Here is a 20,755-nt window from a genome sequence, read left to right on the forward strand (position 1 = left end):
TGAACGACATTTTATTTTACTCTTTATGTCCTGAATTTCTGTCGGTACCGGTGAGTTTGCGAAAAAGTTCAATATACATAAATAATACTATACTTATAGGGATAACACGAAAAAATACAGCAGACATAAAATACAAACGAAATTATCTTGACGTAACCAAAATATGTTGCAGTTATCATTAGAATAACTATGCTTTTTTCATAGTATTACAGTACACCACTTTAAAATTAATGAAAAATAAGAACGTACATGGCTATTTACGCGTATGTGCATGGAGCTTAAAAAAAGGATAAAGGGTTTGGCGTTACATTTTTTCCACTCCGCTTGCTAGGCGCCACCGCGTTCATCCGAATTCAGAAACGTTCGACTTTTACGAACGAGTGACTAGCCTGTAAAAGGGGCTAGCCGATGTATCAAGTCAGTGTTTTCGTCTTACTAGACAAGTCTGGCACCAGTCTGTCGACCTCGGAGGGATCAAAGGGTTGGTTTTGACCAGGGCAGAATCGAAGTTCCGATTGATCATCCTGCATCCAAGCGGAACATCTCACCGACTGCGCTACACCCGCAAATGTGTTTAAGAGGAGATAGTTGTTGAGAAAGGACGACAACGACTGTTCTTATGATCCTTTGAAAGCGACAACTAAAATAAATACCGAGTATAACTACTCATTACCACGATTTTTTTCTTAACGCGATTTATCGAAGATTTCAAAGACACTTTGGTTAACGTAGTACTTAATTTTCACTTTACTTTTGGAGTGATGTGCTGGTGTGTTTTGTACTGTCACGTAAGATCTCTCAATTTCCATAGCATTTCTGTTGTTGTCGTCATCATTTCTTTCATTTTGTTACATGTTAACAACTAATTTAGCACATTTTCTTGTGTTCTTGCACATTTGCCAAACGATCGCTACACCTTCTCAGCAGTAATTCTATTCATTTGATTGTTCGGTTGTCCTTACGATCGTTCTACCTATCAATGGCTTTGCTTTTTCTGTTTTTGATACTTGTTCGTTAACTACTTAAAATGAAGACATTTTACAAAAAAAAGTCTGGAGAAGTTTGCAATGTTCTCACAAATAGAAAATGAATAGAGCACGAAATAGTTCTTATGCCTTCAGTGCTCTTTTCCTAAAAATTTGCAATGCTAACGTGTTTCATAAACTGCTAACGTGTGTCACAAAGTGCTGAAAGTGACAGTGAATGGCAAAATAAGCTGATTAATATAATTTGTTTTAGTTCAACGTGTTCGAACCATTTCTCAGTGAACGTCTAAGAACACGTTACGTATTTGAATTTTCTTCGCGTCGAAGGATGAAGTTGATTCACTACGATGTTTACGTCATTAATGGGTTAGTTGTATTTCATTTAAGAATTCATAATAAATTCCTTGTTTTTTTTGCTGTCTGATTCTTGTTATTTTCTACATATACTGTAATGTCATGTTATTGTGTAAGGCTTTTTTTTCAGCATTAAATGTAGGTTTTAACAGAGAGATCTCCAAATTTCCCTCCTTTTTTGGCTAAATGTGGATTAGGTGTTGTTGAGCCCATGAGGCAACAGTGTAGTCCCTCACTTCGAAGTTTCCGAGTTCTCCTACAGTAATTTTGCTATGCATCGCTCTCAACGAAGATCTCGATGATTTCCGGTAGGGACGTGGAGCGTCACATTGATAGGGGCGTGGCTTTGCTTTACTATTGGTCCTACCTACTCTACCACGCTGAATTGTAACTGATCCTTAACTTACCTAAACATGTAGCGCTTAAATAATGATGAATTTGTTTTACATATGGTGTAATATTTACGTAAGCAATATATGTGTTCCGATCCAGTTCGTAAGGGTGGATGGTAAAAAGCAATCGCTCCCGACAGTCGCACGATATCGCGATAGAATCCATCGCATTGACGATGGAGCTCATATCCCACCACTGCAAAAAGATTGAGGTCACCCTCCGTCTACTGTATTTGTATTCATGTCTTTAATACAACATTGTGATTTTCGTCATCCCAACCGAAAATTAGCTTCCCAAATATTTTTTTTTTTTACTTTTAAGCGATTTTGTATCCGGTGCAAGTTTACGGCTTACGGCTTCATAATACATATTCAGAAATCTGTTTTCAGTAATGAATGATAGTCGTCTAAGCATGTGAAATTCATGCTCCCGGACAGCTTGCACGAGTTTCCTTAGAATAGCACGTGCCCTGAGCATGGTGTGTCGTCATTGGGATCCAGCATAAAGCACAACCAAGATTTGATTATCTTGCTCATGAAACATAGATGACGTTGCTGAGATCTCATACAGAACATCCCTAAAAAATACTTCCTATCATATAGCAACAAAACTCCGACGCTATCCTCTATTGTTGACATTATGTTGTCTTCCGCATTATAACATTTCTGCAGTGTTTGCACAGAGAAGACGGGAAAAAAGATGTTAGGCAAAAAAATGTTCTGCACAAACTAATGGATAGATTACGTATGTGCACTTTCTATACCTGCTTGCAACCTATATACCACAGGATGGTTACATCTTGTTTCCTAATTTTACTGGAAGAATTGATCTGATTACAGTTTATTCATAATTTTTTCTCGCTACTTTCATATCATCCTGTCCAAGGCGAAACAAATACTGCAATAAACATTCTAGCTTTAAATGATCTTTGATACGAATAGTTATCTATTGATTCATTTTCCGTTTTGTGCCTCTAACTTATAACACGATTAAATTTAAGCTAAAATGTCCATGCATTCTATTGTTGATATTATAGTCATAATACTGAAACGTTTCGAAGCATCTTAATATCTTCTTCAGGTTTCTGTGAAATTTTCAAACAACAGCATACTCTATCGACGGGGATCATGAAAAATGCTACGATCCTTACCAAACTGTGCTCCTCTGCAATACTAATACTCTACCACTACGGATTGAAATTTATGTGAGCAGAGACATGTTCGCATTCAATCGATCGAAAACAAAATGCATCTTCTCATCTCATCCAGAAGTGCAATTGACGATTTCAGTAGACGTTGCGGTTCCGAGCATTCGTCTTAGCCTTTCTTAGTCATCGAAATCATAGCATAATTATACACAGCGAATTGATGAGTAATAGTTTAACCGTAATGCTATGGTTTTTCTATTGTGAGTACATACTTAAGGATTGTGTTCGGAACCGCACTGTCTACAGGAATCATCCAAAGACACAAACATCTAAAGTATTGCAGGAAGAGAGATATTTTTTCTTCTTGTTACCAATTGCGCAAGCGCAATCTTGAACTTAAGTAACTATACATCTCCAATTCAATATGATCTCTGGATCAAAATTTAAGACAAAGCTGATTTTGAATCGTTCTGTAAATAATGCTGCGTCCCAAACTTCGTTTATTTGTCAAAATTGAGCTAAATAAAACGTTTTACGTCTACAATGTGAAATAATAATATAACGTAACATATAGAATAATATTATCATGATAGCAACAAAATATGAAAATGACGGATTTGAAATATATGTGAATAAAATATATAATAAACGTTTCAAAGTTCACTCTCTTCCATTTCTAACTATCCTCCTCTGTCTTTGAAGATTTTTAATGCTGCTTTTTCGAAGTCCTCTTCGCACGCACTGAATATTTGCAATCGAAAAATGGTATTACTTGTTTGACTGCCCAATACTTATCTAGTAATGCGCGCTATTGCTCAAATTAATATAATAATAAGAAGGAAAGATATCGAGGTCGAAAGTTGAAATGAATTTGTTCAACTTAGTCAACATTTAATATATTTCGACGATATATACACAATCACGACCTCCAAAATCTCACTCTGCAGTGTGTTTTCTTAGTTGTTTTCCTTTTATTCGAAAATTTTCTCCCTAACTTGTTTGCTAATTGATTTCCCAACTTCAGTAGATTTTATTCAAAGTCGAAGCTGAAGCAGCAGAAATAATAAAACTCAGAAAAGTTTCGCTTGCACCGCCTACAAAATGACATTAAATCAGCTCATTCTCATTCTCATTGTTTCTGACCAGTTTATTTTGCCAAAATGACATTAAATCGGCACACTCTCATTGTTGTTTGATCAGTTTGGTTTGCCCTAACGTTGCATGAGTGCTTTTTTTTGTTGATGCAGAAACTTCTGCTGTTTGAATACACGCAATGGATCGCGTTCGTTTACTGTTGAACTTCCGATATAGTAGTTTTGACTTTTTTTCGTACAATTGTTCCTATTTCGTTCCTTTTCAAAACTTCGTCGGGATCATCATCACGAATGTTTCGATGATGAATGCATTCGTTTATTCGAAAGTGTTCCCTTTTTTTGTCAAACAGATTAATAACTTTGCAGAAAGATTATGCAGAGGCAGAGAGATTATAAGTTGGGATTCGGTGTCGTTTCATGAAAAGTACGGCCTGCAGTGTTTTTGGGCCACCGCATATTGACATCATGCAGCCTCCGTTTCCTCTTCTCTCCTTCTTCATTCCAATTTCGATGATGATCTTACGCTTACTACTCTACTACTCATATGTTTTTTCAATGCAAGCCGTTAGTAAGTATAATGAAAAAGCATCAAATCAACTATGCTACTCCCACAGCTAATATCCACCTAAACAATACTTCCCAAAGTTTTCTTCCTTTTTAATTTTCTTCGTTCGAAAACAGGACTTACTTTCTAATAGCTGGACTTCTGTAGGTGATGTGTCAATCTCAGTACAAAATATTCCAGGCTTAAAGGTCTCACTCCACGAATCTGATGGTACGGATTTCTGGTGGATTATGCATACACGGAGTCGTAGATTATGGAGAGAAGGGTGATTCCGTCCATTTCTTCCTAATTGCCGTAAAAAAACGGCCCGGAAGATGCGGGGCGTGCACACGGCTGGCGCGCTGCAATCGAACTCCTTGTAGAAAATAGCGTGCCGGAACGCTCGAAGCCGTATCTTCCGGGCCGTTTTTTACGGCAAGAAATGAACGGAATAACCCTCTTCTCCACAGTCTCCCATCCCGTATGCGAATACTCCACCTGAATCCGTACCACCTCAAATTCGTGGAATGATGCCTTTAAAAGATTGACTGTTAAAGTGGAATTGAATCTATGAATTTTGGTTGGGTGGACGATCTTCGTACGTACGTATCCGTACGCTGAACATATCGCGTATGTTGGAACGTAGCAATCCTTTGAAATCGACAATTAGATTGATTTGACGAGTTTATTTCACGAAATGTGACAAAATTAAGGAAATACTGATCGACATTAGTTATACTTGACTAGTACAGAGTGTAGTTCGTTCTATTTTAGTATCTACAGAAAACTTGTTGACCAATATTATTGTTCATGAGAACTTTAAGTTCTTTCCTTTGTGGTGCATTCCAAGCTAAGAGAATCTCGTAGAATCTTACAATGCTTCGAAAAAGTAAAAAAAAAAGTCATTAGTAACTCTGTATTTCTCTTCCGCAAAGGAGTTTTGTCGAGGTTATATTCATTGCATTGACATTTCGATAATATTTCCTTTATCAGAGGGTGGCCAAAAAATATCCGATACTACTTATATGCTATCGAAGTCCTCTTTCTTTAACAGGCTCCAGTATCGTTCCAATCACGCACTCTATGTGAAGAATACGAATAGGAGAATAAACTAAAAGAGACTCTCGCTTACCGTATCATAGCATAGTAGTATAATAATTTTTTTAAAGGATTTAGTTGATACGAAAAAATTATCGTTGTCAACATGTATAAAAGCCAATGTTTGTGAAAACTGGACAGTCTCTGCTAGTCGTGCATTTCATATTTAAAGCGGTTCCGTCGCACAATTCCTGCTTATCATTCAGACGATCCATAACGAAAGTCAACAACATTGGGATTTACTTATGCGATCAAAACGCGCCAAACATCCCAACTTTTGTCGATTACAATAGAACTTCTATTCGGTTCGATTTCAACGTTTTCCTTTTGCTTTTGTAGGTACTGTAGGTGACCGTTCAAACTTAACAGTGAAGAATTCTGTTGTCATTTAGGACACATACCTTCTTCTTTCCTGACTTTCTCTCCCACCACCTTATAACTACTGTACAGCATATTGAAGTGCCGTTCTTAAAGTGTGAAGCGCTTGTTTATTCACACACATTATTTCAAATAAATCTCCGAAAAAATATTCTCTTTGGACAAAAACAACGCAAACGGAAATTTTTGCGGTAAAATTATCGCTTGATGTTGTTCTTGCACTAAAGCTGGGATGAATTAGGAGAGTTCCTGGAACATATGACTATCTTACGATGAACGCTGTATATAATTTCCGCATCTCTAAACCTTCTGTCAAAACGATTCCATTCTCTAATGAAGTTTACATCATTCTTAGAATCTCCCCATTTCGGTTAGAATATTTTTAAAAATTTAAGGACCTGATCTAAACGACTGAATAAACTCTGTAGAAGTATGTAGGGAACAGTTTCTAAATGATTTGTTCGTTGTAGTCCGTCGAAAAATAATTTGCAGGCTTTCTTCTTTCGTATTATTCCTCTGAATACCACTTCTAGGAAGTTTGAGATCTGTTGCAATATACTAATGTGTTTTGCAAGTACAAGTAATGGATATATCACTGGATCATCTTTTCACATCTATGGCTTTGTTAGCTACTAGCATCTGCAGGAGTAGTTTATTCATTTCGTAAAATTTTACAATTATTGTTCATTCATCAATATTTCAAGATATAATGTGGTGTAATGTGGGGATTTTTTTTTTTAAATGAAACTTAGAGGAGTAATAATAGTAATAGTAATAGTAATAGTAGTAGAGCAATAAATGGTAATAGTAGATCATATCTTTTCCGTGCATAATTCGCAAGGAAGTCAACGAAAACTACGCCCTTACGGATCCGGAACTCAAACAGTTTCGAAGCAGCGACCAGAAGAGTGACGAAATAAAAATGTGTAAGATGGATTATTGATAAGATTAAAAGACGTAGCAATTTTTTACAACTTTATGATTCATAAAATTCACTTTCTCTAAGAGATCGATAAGGGAACCAAAATCCATTTTAGGATTGTGAACCAGGTTTGACAACTATATTTCACTTCTGCTTCTGCAGCTAATTTGCTAATTTGTGGATTTCATAGATATTGGTCTATAGCAAATTTAGCATTTGAAAAAATCTCGTGTATATGAGCGTATAAAGATTATTTGTAAAACAAGCGAAAGCGGAAACGTCCAAATAACCTATGTGTAACTCTTACAGGATTTTTTTCACCTTACATAAAGGGAAAGAGAAGTGCAGTTGAAACGGAATGGTCGTCACTTTTTAGGCTGCCGATAGCGAGTCAACTATCGGATAGCTTTTTTTGGGAACACTAGACAGAGCTAGAAGAAGCTAAACACAACCACTACAAGCTCTCCTACGTCTTCATGAAATGTTTTCCAGCATGCTTTTTTATAGGACTTACAGGACTTTATGCAAGAAATTTTATTATGAAATATTTTTTTAACCTTTAAATGACGTTCACGTTAGCGAGGTTTAGATGGTTAATGTGGATCAGTGCAAGATGTTATCGTTATTTTTCAGTATGGATCACCGTTATGGTGGGGCTATCCGGAAAGGCATTAAAACTTTCTTCCTCAACCCACAGGTATAAATTTTAAGACTTTCATTTGCTTTTTTTTTATTTAGTCCACTGTTAGATAGTTGGTCAATGTTATTCATATGTGCGTTTTACGGGATTTCTTTCTTCATTTAACGTTTTCGTTCAACGTTTTCTTCTGTAGATCCTGTGACAGAATTCATCGGAGAATTAGTTGTTTCATCTCTTGCAAGTATCAACTCTTTTTCGTTCGAAAACGACCTTCGAAGACCATTGCGAAATGGGATTTTTATGATTTTCTCCTCAAATGGTTCCATGTGATAGCGTAATTTGCTGATCGAAAAAGGTGTTGGTTTATACGTTCACGTCAAGGATCCTTGAGAGGATCAAAGAGGGGCAAGAGGGACATTGTAATGTTTAATGAGGAGTAACGACTGGATTCGTCATGTCTTTGTGTTTGATGACAAGTCTAAATGAATCGAGCTACTTTGTTAACTTTCAACCTGAAGCGTGATCCGAACGCGTTTTTGGCGTACAGCTAATGACGTCATTGCACGTTCGTGGAATGACGCCATTTGCTATACGCCGCTTCTAAAATAAAAACTGTCTCTGTTTACTTTAACCTCACTCGATCCGACTAATATTTGCCAAGCAATCTGCAGTTTAAACGCTTATTACAGAATTAACAACTTTTTTAAAGTGAAATCCACTAAAACATGCCAATGTTTGGAGAGATTTATGCAATATGATATGTGAAATGATTCACACAATCGTAAACTATAAGGAATAAGCTGTGATGTTCACAATAGTTGAAGAAATAGAAATAACTAATAGCATCACAAACCATCAGAAATGTGCACTTTCATGTGATTTTTTTTTCAATTTTTATTTAGGAAAAGGTGCTATTCAAACAACTATCATCTATATAATTTCACGAAATTGATCAATATTACGTTGAATAAACAAAAACCGTTAACACTCTCAGGACATGAATCTAAGTTACAGTATGACAGATAAACAATTCTATTGACCGAAGGGAATACCTTCAAAGGAAACACATAAAATCAGCAAACGTGGAACTAGGAGAAATCATTCATGTAGCGATTAGCATCATTTAGCGATGTTCTAATGATTCAAAGAAAATTTTTTGAGAAACAAATCTGTAACTTTTTAGTGACTGTACGTCTGTGAGAAATAAAACACGCTCAGTTTAACCTAAGAAGCGATCACTTCTAAACAAATTCTGTAAAAAATTACTGTACTGCCTACTGTAGCATCTATGATTAATACCAAACAAGAGGACAGGACCAGCAACTCTTCAGTCAAACCCTATAAGGCTGATGGGCTTTTTTGACTTGTTAGGTCACCAGTGTGAGTCATTGGATGACGCAAAGACGAAACGAAGGATGAGAAAATTCAAGATGTTTTTTTTTCAATTCCAAAACATTGTCAAAGAACAACAGCCATTGTATTGTGATTTTCTATTGCTCTTGCATTACCAACTCATATGCTTTTGATAACAAAAATATCCCAATTTTTAAAAGTTCTTTTTTAATAAATAAATTTTTTATGGAAGGACCAGTTATAAGATTAAGAATTCCTGTACCATTGGATGATTTGTTGGTTGTTGTTTCACGATGGCTTCTTACTATAATATTATAATATGATCCAAGAAAAAACTGCTTGAATAGATTTGAGTGCCACCCTTCTTTCGTTTTCGGAATAAATTCGGAACCATTTGAACAAATCAAGTATTCGTGAAACTTCTGAAACTGAAATATATGTGTACTGTTAGCATTCGTCGTCATAGCGGAGATAGGGCATCAGCCGGTGTAAAGCAGACATTTCCTTTTCCAGGAAAATTAGCCATCAATATTACAGATACACTTTCTAGGTTAACTTTAGGAAAATCAGTACTGAAGCTCTCCTGGTGACTCAACGAATTGGATGAGAATAATTCTTTTTGTACGATTTGTGTTTTCAAATAAATAGTTTAGATCAACACAATATTCACAAAATCGTTTTTTAGAACTCCACTCTAATGTTCGCTGACGTCTTCTCGTCTTTCAGCAAAGAGTTTTTTTTCTTAAGAAAAAACTGTTTTAAAAACGTATGTCCTGACCTGCTTCTCTAAGAAAATGCACGGGTTTAAGCTATAATTGAAAGCTATGTACTTTGAGTTATGTGCTGCTTTTAAAGTTTTAACTCTGTCGAGTGGCACAGTCTCTTCTGGATATATGTGTCATTCAAGGATATAGAGAAATAATCATTTTAGGTGTTCGTCATGATGTTAATCAGATGTATAAACAGTAGCCATAAAAATTATGTTCTAATCCGAAAGTTTTAGGTTAATCTTGGGATCACTTCTCTGATACTTTTCGCTGCAATGTATGTATCATTGATAGCAATTGTTGGAAGGCCGCTTTGTGAGTTCACTCTTAGCAAATTTTTAGACATTAACCCATTTTAAGGTTTTTTTACACTTTCAGTGCACCCATACTACAATTCGACTTTCACCAGAGAAAGTACAATGGACGAAATCGCATCCTCGACATTCTCTATATTCTTTTTCTGGATAGCTTCTGTTACTATTGGGCATCTAATTACATATATACGACTTCCTTCATTGTTTGGTTTGTCTACTTTACTTAGAGATATACCTAATTTTTACACTTACATTAAGGATATTTTTCAAGATTAAGTACAAAACACACACGAAGAATTAATATTCTTCATTTTAGGAGCGCTATGTGTTGGCATCTTTGTCACAAATGTACCGGCACTTGCCAATCTTATATACGTGAACCAATATTGGCACTTCATTATTCGTAAACTTTGTCTAGTCTGTATCATTATTCGATGGGGTCTCGGCATAAATGGAACATATATCCGAGAAAATCCTGTGAGTTAATCTCAGCTTTGCATTTCAGCACGTAACAAAATAGTGAAAGGCAAAAATATTCTCTTAATTTTCTCATGTTTTCCTTCCATATTCACCCTCATAGGTATTCAAGCGTTCAAACATGAGCAAATCTCACCATTCACTTCCAGTTTGGACCTACAGTTAGCCTTAATGAAGACCTCATCAGGTGTTGGCTGTTTACATTCCGCTATTATTAGAAGAAAAAAACAGGTTTTTTAAATCGTAAAATTCTCACTGTTGCTTATTAGTTCGTTTCTGCACTAATTTTAGCTGTTCCTACTGTAAAGATATAATTTATGCAACATTGTGGTGGGGATTCTCACGTGCAGTTCTGAGCGGTGAGGTGGGACAGAAAGTTACAATGGATAAAAAAAAGGATAAGGTCACTGGCGTATCAATCCACTTGGGATGCGCCAACGCGTTTTACTGGAATTCGTAATCGTTGAGGTTTTGGAACGCGTGTTGGCCTATACAATGACTTGCGGGGGCCAGCCGATGATCAAATCAGTGTTTTTTATCCTCCCAGACAAGTCTGGTACCAATTTGTCGACCCCGGAAGAGGGATGAAAGGCTTGGTTTGCACTAGGGCGTTTTCGAACCCTCGACCGTGTGGCTACAGCGGACCTCTAACCGACTGCGCCACACCCACCCCACTTTACAATGTGAAATGAAAATTATCGGATTACGAATAGGAGGGATAGACTTCCAAAGTTGCATGTCCGCGCTCCTCTTCAATAGATTCAAATAAAATTGAAAGGGTCAGAGACTGAAAATTCAATCAAAAGTCTGTTCTTTTTATAGAGTTCTGATTACCACAGCGTTTAAGAACACATAAGCAGGAAACGTAAGTAACACCTGCTGATCCAATGCACGCTGTATTATAATAGAATGTAGATTCTAAATAATAATGCTTTCGTCTTGGCAGTTTCAATTCTTTGATGCCTATTTAAATTACTCGACTCAAGCGAAGTGTCGCAGTCGTTCGCATCTTTGTCAAAGCGTGATCTTCTCGGGCAAATCTATGTCCATCCTGTGCGATCTTCCGCTGGACTACCACACTGTCCAGAAATCGTCGATAGTCAAATTTAAGTAGCAGCCAAAATTGTTAACAAACTTTGTTACGGCTAATGTTTTGGCGCTGTCGCCTTCGTCAGAGCCTGGAAAGTACTCTCAAATGCCTCTTTAGAACAACTGTTGTAAATGAAGCATCTGAGAGGACACATTGCAAATGCTCTAACTTTCCAGGCGCTGACGAAGGCGACAACGCCGAAATGTTGGCCGTAATAAAGTTTGTTAACAATCTTGACGATCGCTCAAATTTGACTATAGACAAGTTGCAATCTCCATGCGAAGATTCAAGGAAGGTCGAACACGTAAGGATATGGGCGTACTCGAGATCGACCAAGAGGTGTGCTGACGGTGTTCAAACGACGTCAGCAGTACACTGCTCTACTGTTCTTCGCATGATATCATCGACAGCAAAGTTGAACAGAGAAAAGAGAAGGTTGCACCATAAACTTTTGTCTTGTTCCAGTTTTCACATCAAACGATGAAGTTCATCCGATGGTTTCCGAGGCAGTTGTTCCTCGCTTCGTGTCATCAACCAATCGAACAAACATTCCTCGAAGCTCAAGGGCGTGTAGCGTGTTGAAAACGTGCTTCAAAAAGCGGAATTGGGCTCCTGGAAGGCTAAGACTGAATAGGCTTCGAGTACTGCTGCTGTCATTCCTGATGATGTGCATATGGTCAATCGTAGATTGACACGGCTAAGGCTTGCTTGTTTCTTCTTGGATGATTTGTATTTCCCACAATTCGGCTTTAACGCATTTTATCCCGAATAATCGACACTTCGTCTTATTCGGATCTCAATATATTCGAAGTATGATTTTGCCTCGAAGGAGTCCAAGGTGTACTGTAAGGGTAGAATAAACCAAAGCGCGCGCAATTTTCTTGCCATTTATCGTTGCTGGGAAGTGAATGCGAGTGAGTGTAAGTTGTTCACTCACGCTACCATTTAAGGATGTATCATGTCATCTGACAAGTTGTTCGGATAGCCTCATGTTGGAAATGTGCCAGAGACGTTTATACTGTTGGAACCGAAGTGGGACCATAGCAAACTGTTTCAGGTTTTTCAACAAAACTGGTTTCAGCACCCTCCTAGCCGCTACGCTCCACCGAAGCGCCTCGAGAGAAGCCGCGTACGCATTTGCGTACGTGCATCATGTCGTTTTGACCCTACTATACTATGAGGTGTTTGACGCAGTAGAAATCATGTGTTTCGATGCTACACCTTAAAAATAAGCATAGATCATCAAAGATTTCACTTGATTATTCCGGAAGAACAACAGTTGTAGTTTGAGTGTTTTTTCCTAAACTAGAGATATACATTTGTAATTTCTATCGTTCTGTCTACGAAGTAAGCGGAAAAATTAGCTGCTTCATTAGATGCTCCACACTTTGGCACTTTTTTCATCCTTAGAATCCTGAACAAAAGATTGTTTTTGAGAAATTTCCCACTAATAAAAAAATTGATGTTTGCCGATAACAACTTAGTTCTTTTATTACAATTATGATTGAAACACTTTATAGTTCGAACAACCAAATCCTTTTATCAGACACGTGCTACCAGCAGTCGCAAATTCTTTGAAAAAATACGCAACCCCTCTTAATTAGTACTTTTGTATACGATATACAGTATACAGGTTACAGCATGCCATTCTAAACGGTATTTATTTTCGATACTTCGAACAAGTAACAAGTCACAACAGTATTCCAGGTTTCTGACACATCGACACACACCAGTTTCTTCCAATGAACGTTGGAGGATATTGAGAGAAAAGCAAATTATAATTTTTTGTCCTCACTTCTTATTTTTTCTTCAAATAACTTTTATCTGCGTCAGAAAATACTTCACCAGCGCCGTTAAAAGAATTGCGTTATTTTGCGATGATCTAGTATATGGAAATTTGAAAAGTCAGTAATTTTCGCACCAATCTTTACGGTGTCAGACGCGGTACATGTACTTTCGGCAGTATACCTCAACGAAGAAAGTTTTTTGGGTTAAGCTTTACGAAAACTACTGAATTTTGTGCTGAAAAACTGTAGATCGTCTGAGTTTCTGCTTCAGACGTGTCTTATCGAAGAGCTGCCGACAGCCATATCTAGTTGCATGAGAATTATTCGATATTCACTGTTAGGGTCCCAGTTCCTCTCCTGTCTTCGCCTCTCTTACAGCGCGCTAAAAGTTGTAAATAATTCCTACCCTTCACTCTAGGTGTTTGTCGGTAAATAGATTGTGTCTAGTTTATTTATTAATACTTGTCTTACGGTACTCTCCTATTTCACGAAGGACCAAATCAATATTCTAACGTTCTAGTTCCATCACAGGCTGTTTATGTTTTTTACCGTTACAATTGACAAATTATGTGACTCAATCCAATTCAAGGGCGATGTTTATTTAATTATTCTATCACAACTATTCTTTCAAGACGATTACAATTGTATCGCGAGTTGATAAAATCCGAAGAGACATGGAAAAGGTGTTCGTTTACGTTTGTTTCAAAGTCGAAAATATTCCTGTAATCTTTACGAGGTCATTTGTCTTGGCAAACACTTCCATATCATTTCTAATGCGGCGAAGACGACGCAATAAAAACGACAGTATGATGCGTAAATTACTGTATTGCGTGATTCGTGGTATTACTGTGGTTTCGCGATAAGATCAGGTGACAGCCCGATTCTTGCGTTAAAACTAGCGAACTGCTTGGAAAAAAGCTTATCAGGAAGTGCGTAGAAAAAAAAAACTGATACAGTTTTACCAAAAAAAAAGAGATTATGTGGGGTCACATTTGCTTCACGTGAACTTTTCCTCAGTACTCATTCGAACATGTGAGTCTGGAGATACTATCAGTGGAGAGTAAATTGTTGTATGAGATATGAAAGAAATTTCCATTTTGTCGGTTGTCTTTGTGTCTTTTCCTAATCGCGGCGCATTCCACCCACCTGGTTGGAAACATTCGGCGCCGATTATGTCTACAGCCCAGAGATAAGTCGACATTGTTTCGAAGTGCACGTTTCGATAAAAATTGCACCTCGGATTATTCAAAAATCGCTTATCTATGACATTCGCCTGAGTGGGCAGATAGGAAAAAAATCTGAGTGGCCCGAATGAATTAGCAAATAATCTTTGGTTTCTACATATATTAAGAAAACGAACTATGGTTTCTACAAAAAATGAAGGTAATTGTACTTTTTTCTTGAGTTCTTATCTAGTACAACGGGAATTAATTGATATAAACAACTACAGGAAGAATTAGTGCTGAAAATTCCATATAGTCTTATCCGATTCGCCAACATATCTTCAAATAGTATACAACTAAGATTTTGTGATAATGTTGCCGAAGCGCTAGAGCGAACGACTGGAAGACTTTCTCGGAGAAACTGTTCTTCGAACTTGGATTCCAGATAATATCTTGTCACATGTGTCGGGTGCGACACGATATTCCCGTTGTTCGCCAACCAGTGTCTCTGACCTTCGATCGATGATATAAAACTGAACTTCGAATACCCTCTTCCAACTGTGTGAAGCGAGATACTCCTAGCCCTTCTTGACTGAACTGTCAATGACACCAACCGCATTTTCCTCGTCCTTGCGAAAAGGCCAGGATTCTAAAGCGTATGTCAAAAAAGGAAGAACGGCCCCAACTTAGAGGTGAGGTCCTAAATATGCGTAGCTGAAGTACAAATGCAACGACTGTTACTGTCTGCTGTGTCGAGCGCTTAATTTTGAAAATTTCAAGTCCCGCTTTCGACGCAGAGAACAATAACATTGTTGGAAAAAACTCGCTGAACCCATATTCAAGGGCCACATGGTCAAAACCGCGGATAAAAAAATTTCACCTGAAATTTACTGATTTCATGTCGGTTTGCACCATGGAAAGAGTGTTTACACCTTGATCAGACATGGAGGATTTTAGCTACGAATGAAACAGGAGTTAGAGTTATTCAGTTTTCAGCCTCATTCACTAGTCTGAACGAGGACGGTGTCTATAAATGGGTGAATTCATGATTTGTGCCGACTTGAATTCCAAACTACTATTATTATCATATTATACTATTATTATTGTCAAACACTCTTGTTTTCAAAACATCTCGAGTACGTGCTTAGTCTCCAGGCAGGAGTGAACTAGAAAACTTTGGAAAAAAAGAACATGACTGAAAATCTTTTTCATTCCATTCAAGGATTCCTATGATTCGATTGTCTTTCATCAGATCTGCGTCTCAAATAATATGTTAATTATGTTATTTTACTAATATGGTAATGCGTTTTTATTCGTTTTTGCAAAATTTTCTATATGTTATTTAGATATGTTTGGTTATGTTTTTCTATATGTATAAAAATATAGGGTTCCCCTTGAAATTCATATAAATCCACAATTTGTTCCAGGCCTATCCTCTTGCGTTAGGAATTCTTTCTGCAACCGCAGAAGCTGCAGCAATTGCAATTGTCTCAATATTCTTCTTCAACTCTTCCGTATCTTTCGGAATTTTGGGAGGGTGAGTTCGTATATGGATTAGAAACAATTCAACAAAAACATTGTTTACGACTTGGCCGAGGTTTATTTTTAGAAGTCTGCGTAACTCTGTCTTATTCATCTGAAAATTTTTGGTGAATTTTTCAGCTTTCTCCTGGCAACTGTTTCACCAGCAGTATGTGGTCCAGTAATGTTAAAATGTGCTCGACTTAAGCTTGGAACGGACAAAGTCAGTATGTTTGTTGAGGTTCAAAAACCTCATGAAACCTCTTGATTTACTACTCATCTAAATACAAATTTTCAGAATATCCCCTCGTTTGTTCCAGCTGCATGTTGTTTTGACAATACATTTTCGATTATTATCGTCAGTCTGGTCTCTGCTATAACATTTACTCATGGTGAGAGGAACTTGTGATGAACTAGCAATTAATTTACTTGCCAACTCCATCTTTTTTTTAGAGCCGAAATTTGCCGTTTTTGTAAGGAACGTGGGAGAAATCATACTTAGCGTGTTTATAGGGATATTTATAGGTATTTTTTAAATGGAATTTTTTTCGCATGATATTGATCATATATTGCGCAAAATTCAGGATGGGTTTTATGGCACTTTCCACTTCCTAATCACAAGCACACAAATACGGGTCGAATACTTCTTATCATATTTCTTAGCATAAGTATAATAATTGGTACGCTACTTATGGACATTTCTGAAATATCACAGAAAAAGAGCATTTCTTATTTTTTTAGGGATGGGCTCTGTGCAACATGGATTTGATGGGGTGGTTGCATGTTTATTGTTGTGCTTCGTTGCTCCCACACGATGGCGTACTGACAATCCAAAGAAGGTTGAGATTTTGATACACCATTTAGATCATAGTCTTTGTTCGGTCAGCGTCGAATTTGTTCAACCGGGTGGACGCGACGCGCCTGCCGCAACACATGCTCTCTCCCTGCTTAACACAAACTCTGTCCTCTTTCTATCCATCCACAATCGAACGTACATGGCGCTCTCCTAATTGAAAACCGTTAAGGACAACTGAAACATTTTTCGAATATTGAAAAAATGCTTTCAGCTGGGCCCAGTTGCCCGTTTTTTTGCGAGCGCATGGTTTTACGTGGCATCCCCCTTATTGTTTTCGCTTGTAGGAACATTCCTCGATTTTAGCAAGGTGAATGCTATTTCCTTTTTTCTCGGATTCTTCAAATCCACATTAGATGGATATGTGGATTACTATCCAGTTCTACAGATATCTATGTCAGCTATCGGTAGCTGTATCATTCTTGTTGTTCTTGGCACATTGGTACGACTTGCAAGCGGTTTTGCAATCGTCGCCTGTTCACCACTTCATCTTCGTGAACAATTTGTTGTTGTGTGGTCGCTTATTCCAAAAGCAACAGTTCAGGTATGGGAAGAAATTACTACTAGCTCATCATGACGGCTCCATAAGAATTTCAGTTTAGGCCGCTATCGGACCAAATCTTCTCGTTTCGGCTAGCGAGTACAGTGAATTCCAGGATGAATCTTTATTCGTTAGTTTTTTTTTACATTAAGTTTCTCTTTCTCTTTTCTTTTTTTTACAGATTATTTAACACGATTGATTGATGGGACGATGTGATTCTGGATACGATGAGTTTAGACTCCCTAGCCACCTTTTTGTCACCACACTTGAACTAAGACACAAAGACAGAATAGTGATGTTACCAATCCTTTTCCAATCCCATACTGTAATTTTCAACATACAGAAATTATACAGTTTTCCTGAAATTCGCGGAAATTTTCCTTATTGGTAATTTTCAAAGCGTATAACGGATAGCAGGAGATAATTCGATTTCGGTTCAACTTGAAGGAAATTAAAGTTATATGATTCGAAACTAGCAAACCATCCTTTTTGTTCAAGAATATTCAATTCCGTTTTTTCAACAACACAAATAATTGTCTTCCTTAAATTCTAATAACATTTAATGTTGAGCAGGATATGTAACTTCCAGATTTGGGGTCTGCATTTTAACCAGAGATATTATAAAAACGAAATTTTTCAACAAAACAAAGGTAAATAAGTCAAATTTGCGTGTAGAAATCTTTTCCACAACTTCGACACACGAAATCATTGAACAAATGCGAACACCGGTTTTCTTTATCACTTGTAATTTTCAAGAAAAGGAGAAGTAATGGGAAACAAAATGAACAATCAAAATACTCAGAAACACCTGGAGAACTCAGTATGAGGAGGCAGCTCTTTACGCTCTTTTTTTCAAATGAACAAATTGAAGGCGTAAAATAGAATTTATCAAAGTTACGAGTATAAAGAACTTGCCACATCTAAATATTAATTCCATTACTTGCGACCATAGCCGAATTTTCAGTAAACTATATAGAGCCATGGACCAGCACATGCACAACAAAGTAAAAAATCCTAAAATGATTGCGAATTGTAGAAGAAATTAAACTTATTGGAAGACTAACATTAAAATTATTGTAAGAAAATTTTGGGTAAAGTTCTGGGAAAACTGTTCTTGTAATATTCTGATTTTCTATCTTCTAGATCTATTTAGGAAGTTACAGCAAATGGATACGGATTACATAACATTAATTTATAGATGTTAGACCCGTACCCACCACAATAAGACATTATTTTCAAGCCAATCTGAAAATGAACACATACTACAATGAACGAAATTTTTACTTCTTGTACATATCACGGTATCGTATGGAATTTGACATATTTCAGACTGTAGTATGCTGTATATTTGCCATATTATTGACCGCACCTATCGGTGCATTCGTTTTGGACCTTACTGCTCCTCGTTTACTTCAAAAAGCTGCTGAACGTACGGTACGTGCTATTCCGTGCTCCTTTTTTATGGAGTTACAATACGTTTTAGTTCGAACTATATTTCGTTATTATTTGCTGATCTTCAATTTAACTTAGCAGCGAATGGTTTTTGCTAGCATCGACAAATTATGCTTGAAGGAACTGATGTTAAACATCACAATAAAATTATACACAACAAAATATCACAATAAAATTATAATGATCATATAACTGACTAAAATAATGAGAAATACGACTTAAAGTTTATGGATTTGTAGGCATCGGTTTCTCCTGAAGATGTTGAGAAAGCTCAGAAGAAAGCTCTATCGGTTATCCCGGAAAAGCCAGAAAATCAATCCAAATTCAAGAGATTTCGAGCCATATCGTTACAATATGGGTGTGCAAACGGTAAAGGATTGTTCCGTTAATGAGATGTGATGCTCAAGTTCCCTTTCGCTTTCTATTTTTTTCTGAAAACCATCGTAAATGGTTATAAAAATTATTTGATCGTTGAGTCTGTCCACTCAGACGTGAGTTTATGAACTTCATTTGATAATAAATCTGTGAAACGTATACGATGTAGTGACAGATAATGCGACAGATAACAGCAATCGGAAATGGCAAACATCAGAAAAACGTACATCGAGTTCATGTAGTAACAGAGTGTTTAGCGCTTTTTTTCGATTTAAATTCTTAGATTTCAGTGTGCAGAAAAATAGAAAAAAAAACAAATCAAATCAGGTGAGTGGGAGCATAGTAATCTCTCTAAACAATACATGTAAGCTGGAAACGGAACCGAGCTGTAAAAGCTAAGAGGGAGCTAAAACTCTCCAAAATGATTGAAATTTTGTTGAACATGCTACTGAAATTGGTTCACAAGACAGAGGAACTAGTCATTGACTTGTAACTCAAACTCTGTACAATATATGTGGTTGAGGAGAAAGTTCTGTGAGGAGCCCACTGATTTACTCATCAGGTCGAAAACTGTAGTGACCAACAATGGTGACTATACTGTTAGCTAGTTTCCATTGATGAATACGAGATTTAAAAAAAAGAATTACCAGTTTCTCGAAATTTCTTCCTCAACTTAATATATTGACATCTGTGTATGTGAGAAATGAAGGCGAATTTTATTTTAAATTATTTCATTTACGTAAGGAAGTTTTTTTTTTACTATGAACCGATAAAGAAAACCCGCAGGTCAATGATTAGAATTCAGTTCTACTGGTAATTTTCGACAAGATAGCTTAAAATGAAGAAGCGGTACCTAGCATGGCAAAACAGATTCGCTGTAAGCACGGTAATGACAGGTTCATTACAGGGTGCATCAAAAGTACTGTGAATAAGTAAGTTACGGTGGGATTTCTTTAAAAAAAAACCAATTTCAAACACATTTCAGTCGAAGAGCAACTACCTACGTCATTGGACAGCAGAACGTTCAGCGTTTAAAGGCATCACTTCACGAATCTGAGGTGGTACGGATTTCAGGTGGAGTTGGGATCGTATATCAAGGAGAAGGAGGTGATTCCGTCCATTTCTTCCTAATTGCCGTAAAAGACGGCCCAGAAGATACGGCTTCGGGCCTTCTGCCGTGCTATTTTCTACAAAGAGTTCGACTGGAGTGCGCCAGCCGTGTGCACACGCCGCATATTCCGGCCCGTTTTTTTACGCCAATTAGCAAGAAATGGACGGAATCACCCACCTCTCCACAATCTCCTACGATCCCGTATACGAATACTCCACCTGAAATCCGTACCACCTCAGATTCGTGGGGTGATGCCTTTAAAATACAGTCAAGATTGAGCATGTATTCTGGATATTACGGTAACTGGACGTGCATTGCACCTGATTCCAGTTGAACACGTTCACAACCTGTCATAAATAGCATCCACTAACTTTCATATGTTTTTGATCCACTAG

The 20,755-nt window shown here is 37.1% G+C and overlaps 1 protein-coding gene across 2 annotated transcripts; it reads left to right on the top strand.

The window, feature by feature from the left end:
• Positions 1-1,314: 1,314 nt before the first annotated feature.
• RB195_021837 (uncharacterized protein) lies at positions 1,315-19,263 on the top strand (the record flags this gene model as incomplete). 2 transcript variants are annotated; one of them, XM_064208748.1, is made up of 16 exons in its annotated part: positions 1,315-1,352; positions 7,550-7,613; positions 9,913-9,991; positions 10,055-10,198; positions 10,307-10,467; positions 15,935-16,044; positions 16,170-16,251; positions 16,327-16,420; positions 16,482-16,553; positions 16,613-16,708; positions 16,770-16,867; positions 17,096-17,191; positions 17,270-17,425; positions 17,484-17,552; positions 18,752-18,856; positions 19,114-19,263. In XM_064208748.1, 16 exons carry the CDS (start codon positions 1,315-1,317, stop codon positions 19,261-19,263), a joined length of 1,614 nt encoding a protein of 537 aa, XP_064064628.1. The 2 variants fall into 2 exon arrangements, with proteins under 2 accessions (XP_064064628.1, XP_064064629.1); XM_064208747.1 differs by lacking the exon at positions 1,315-1,352 and having other exon boundaries at positions 7,551-7,613.
• Positions 19,264-20,755: the final 1,492 nt, after the last annotated feature.

Source organism: Necator americanus, chromosome X, assembly GCF_031761385.1.
Source record: "Necator americanus strain Aroian chromosome X, whole genome shotgun sequence".
In the NCBI taxonomy this organism is placed as follows: domain Eukaryota; kingdom Metazoa; phylum Nematoda; class Chromadorea; order Rhabditida; family Ancylostomatidae; genus Necator; species Necator americanus.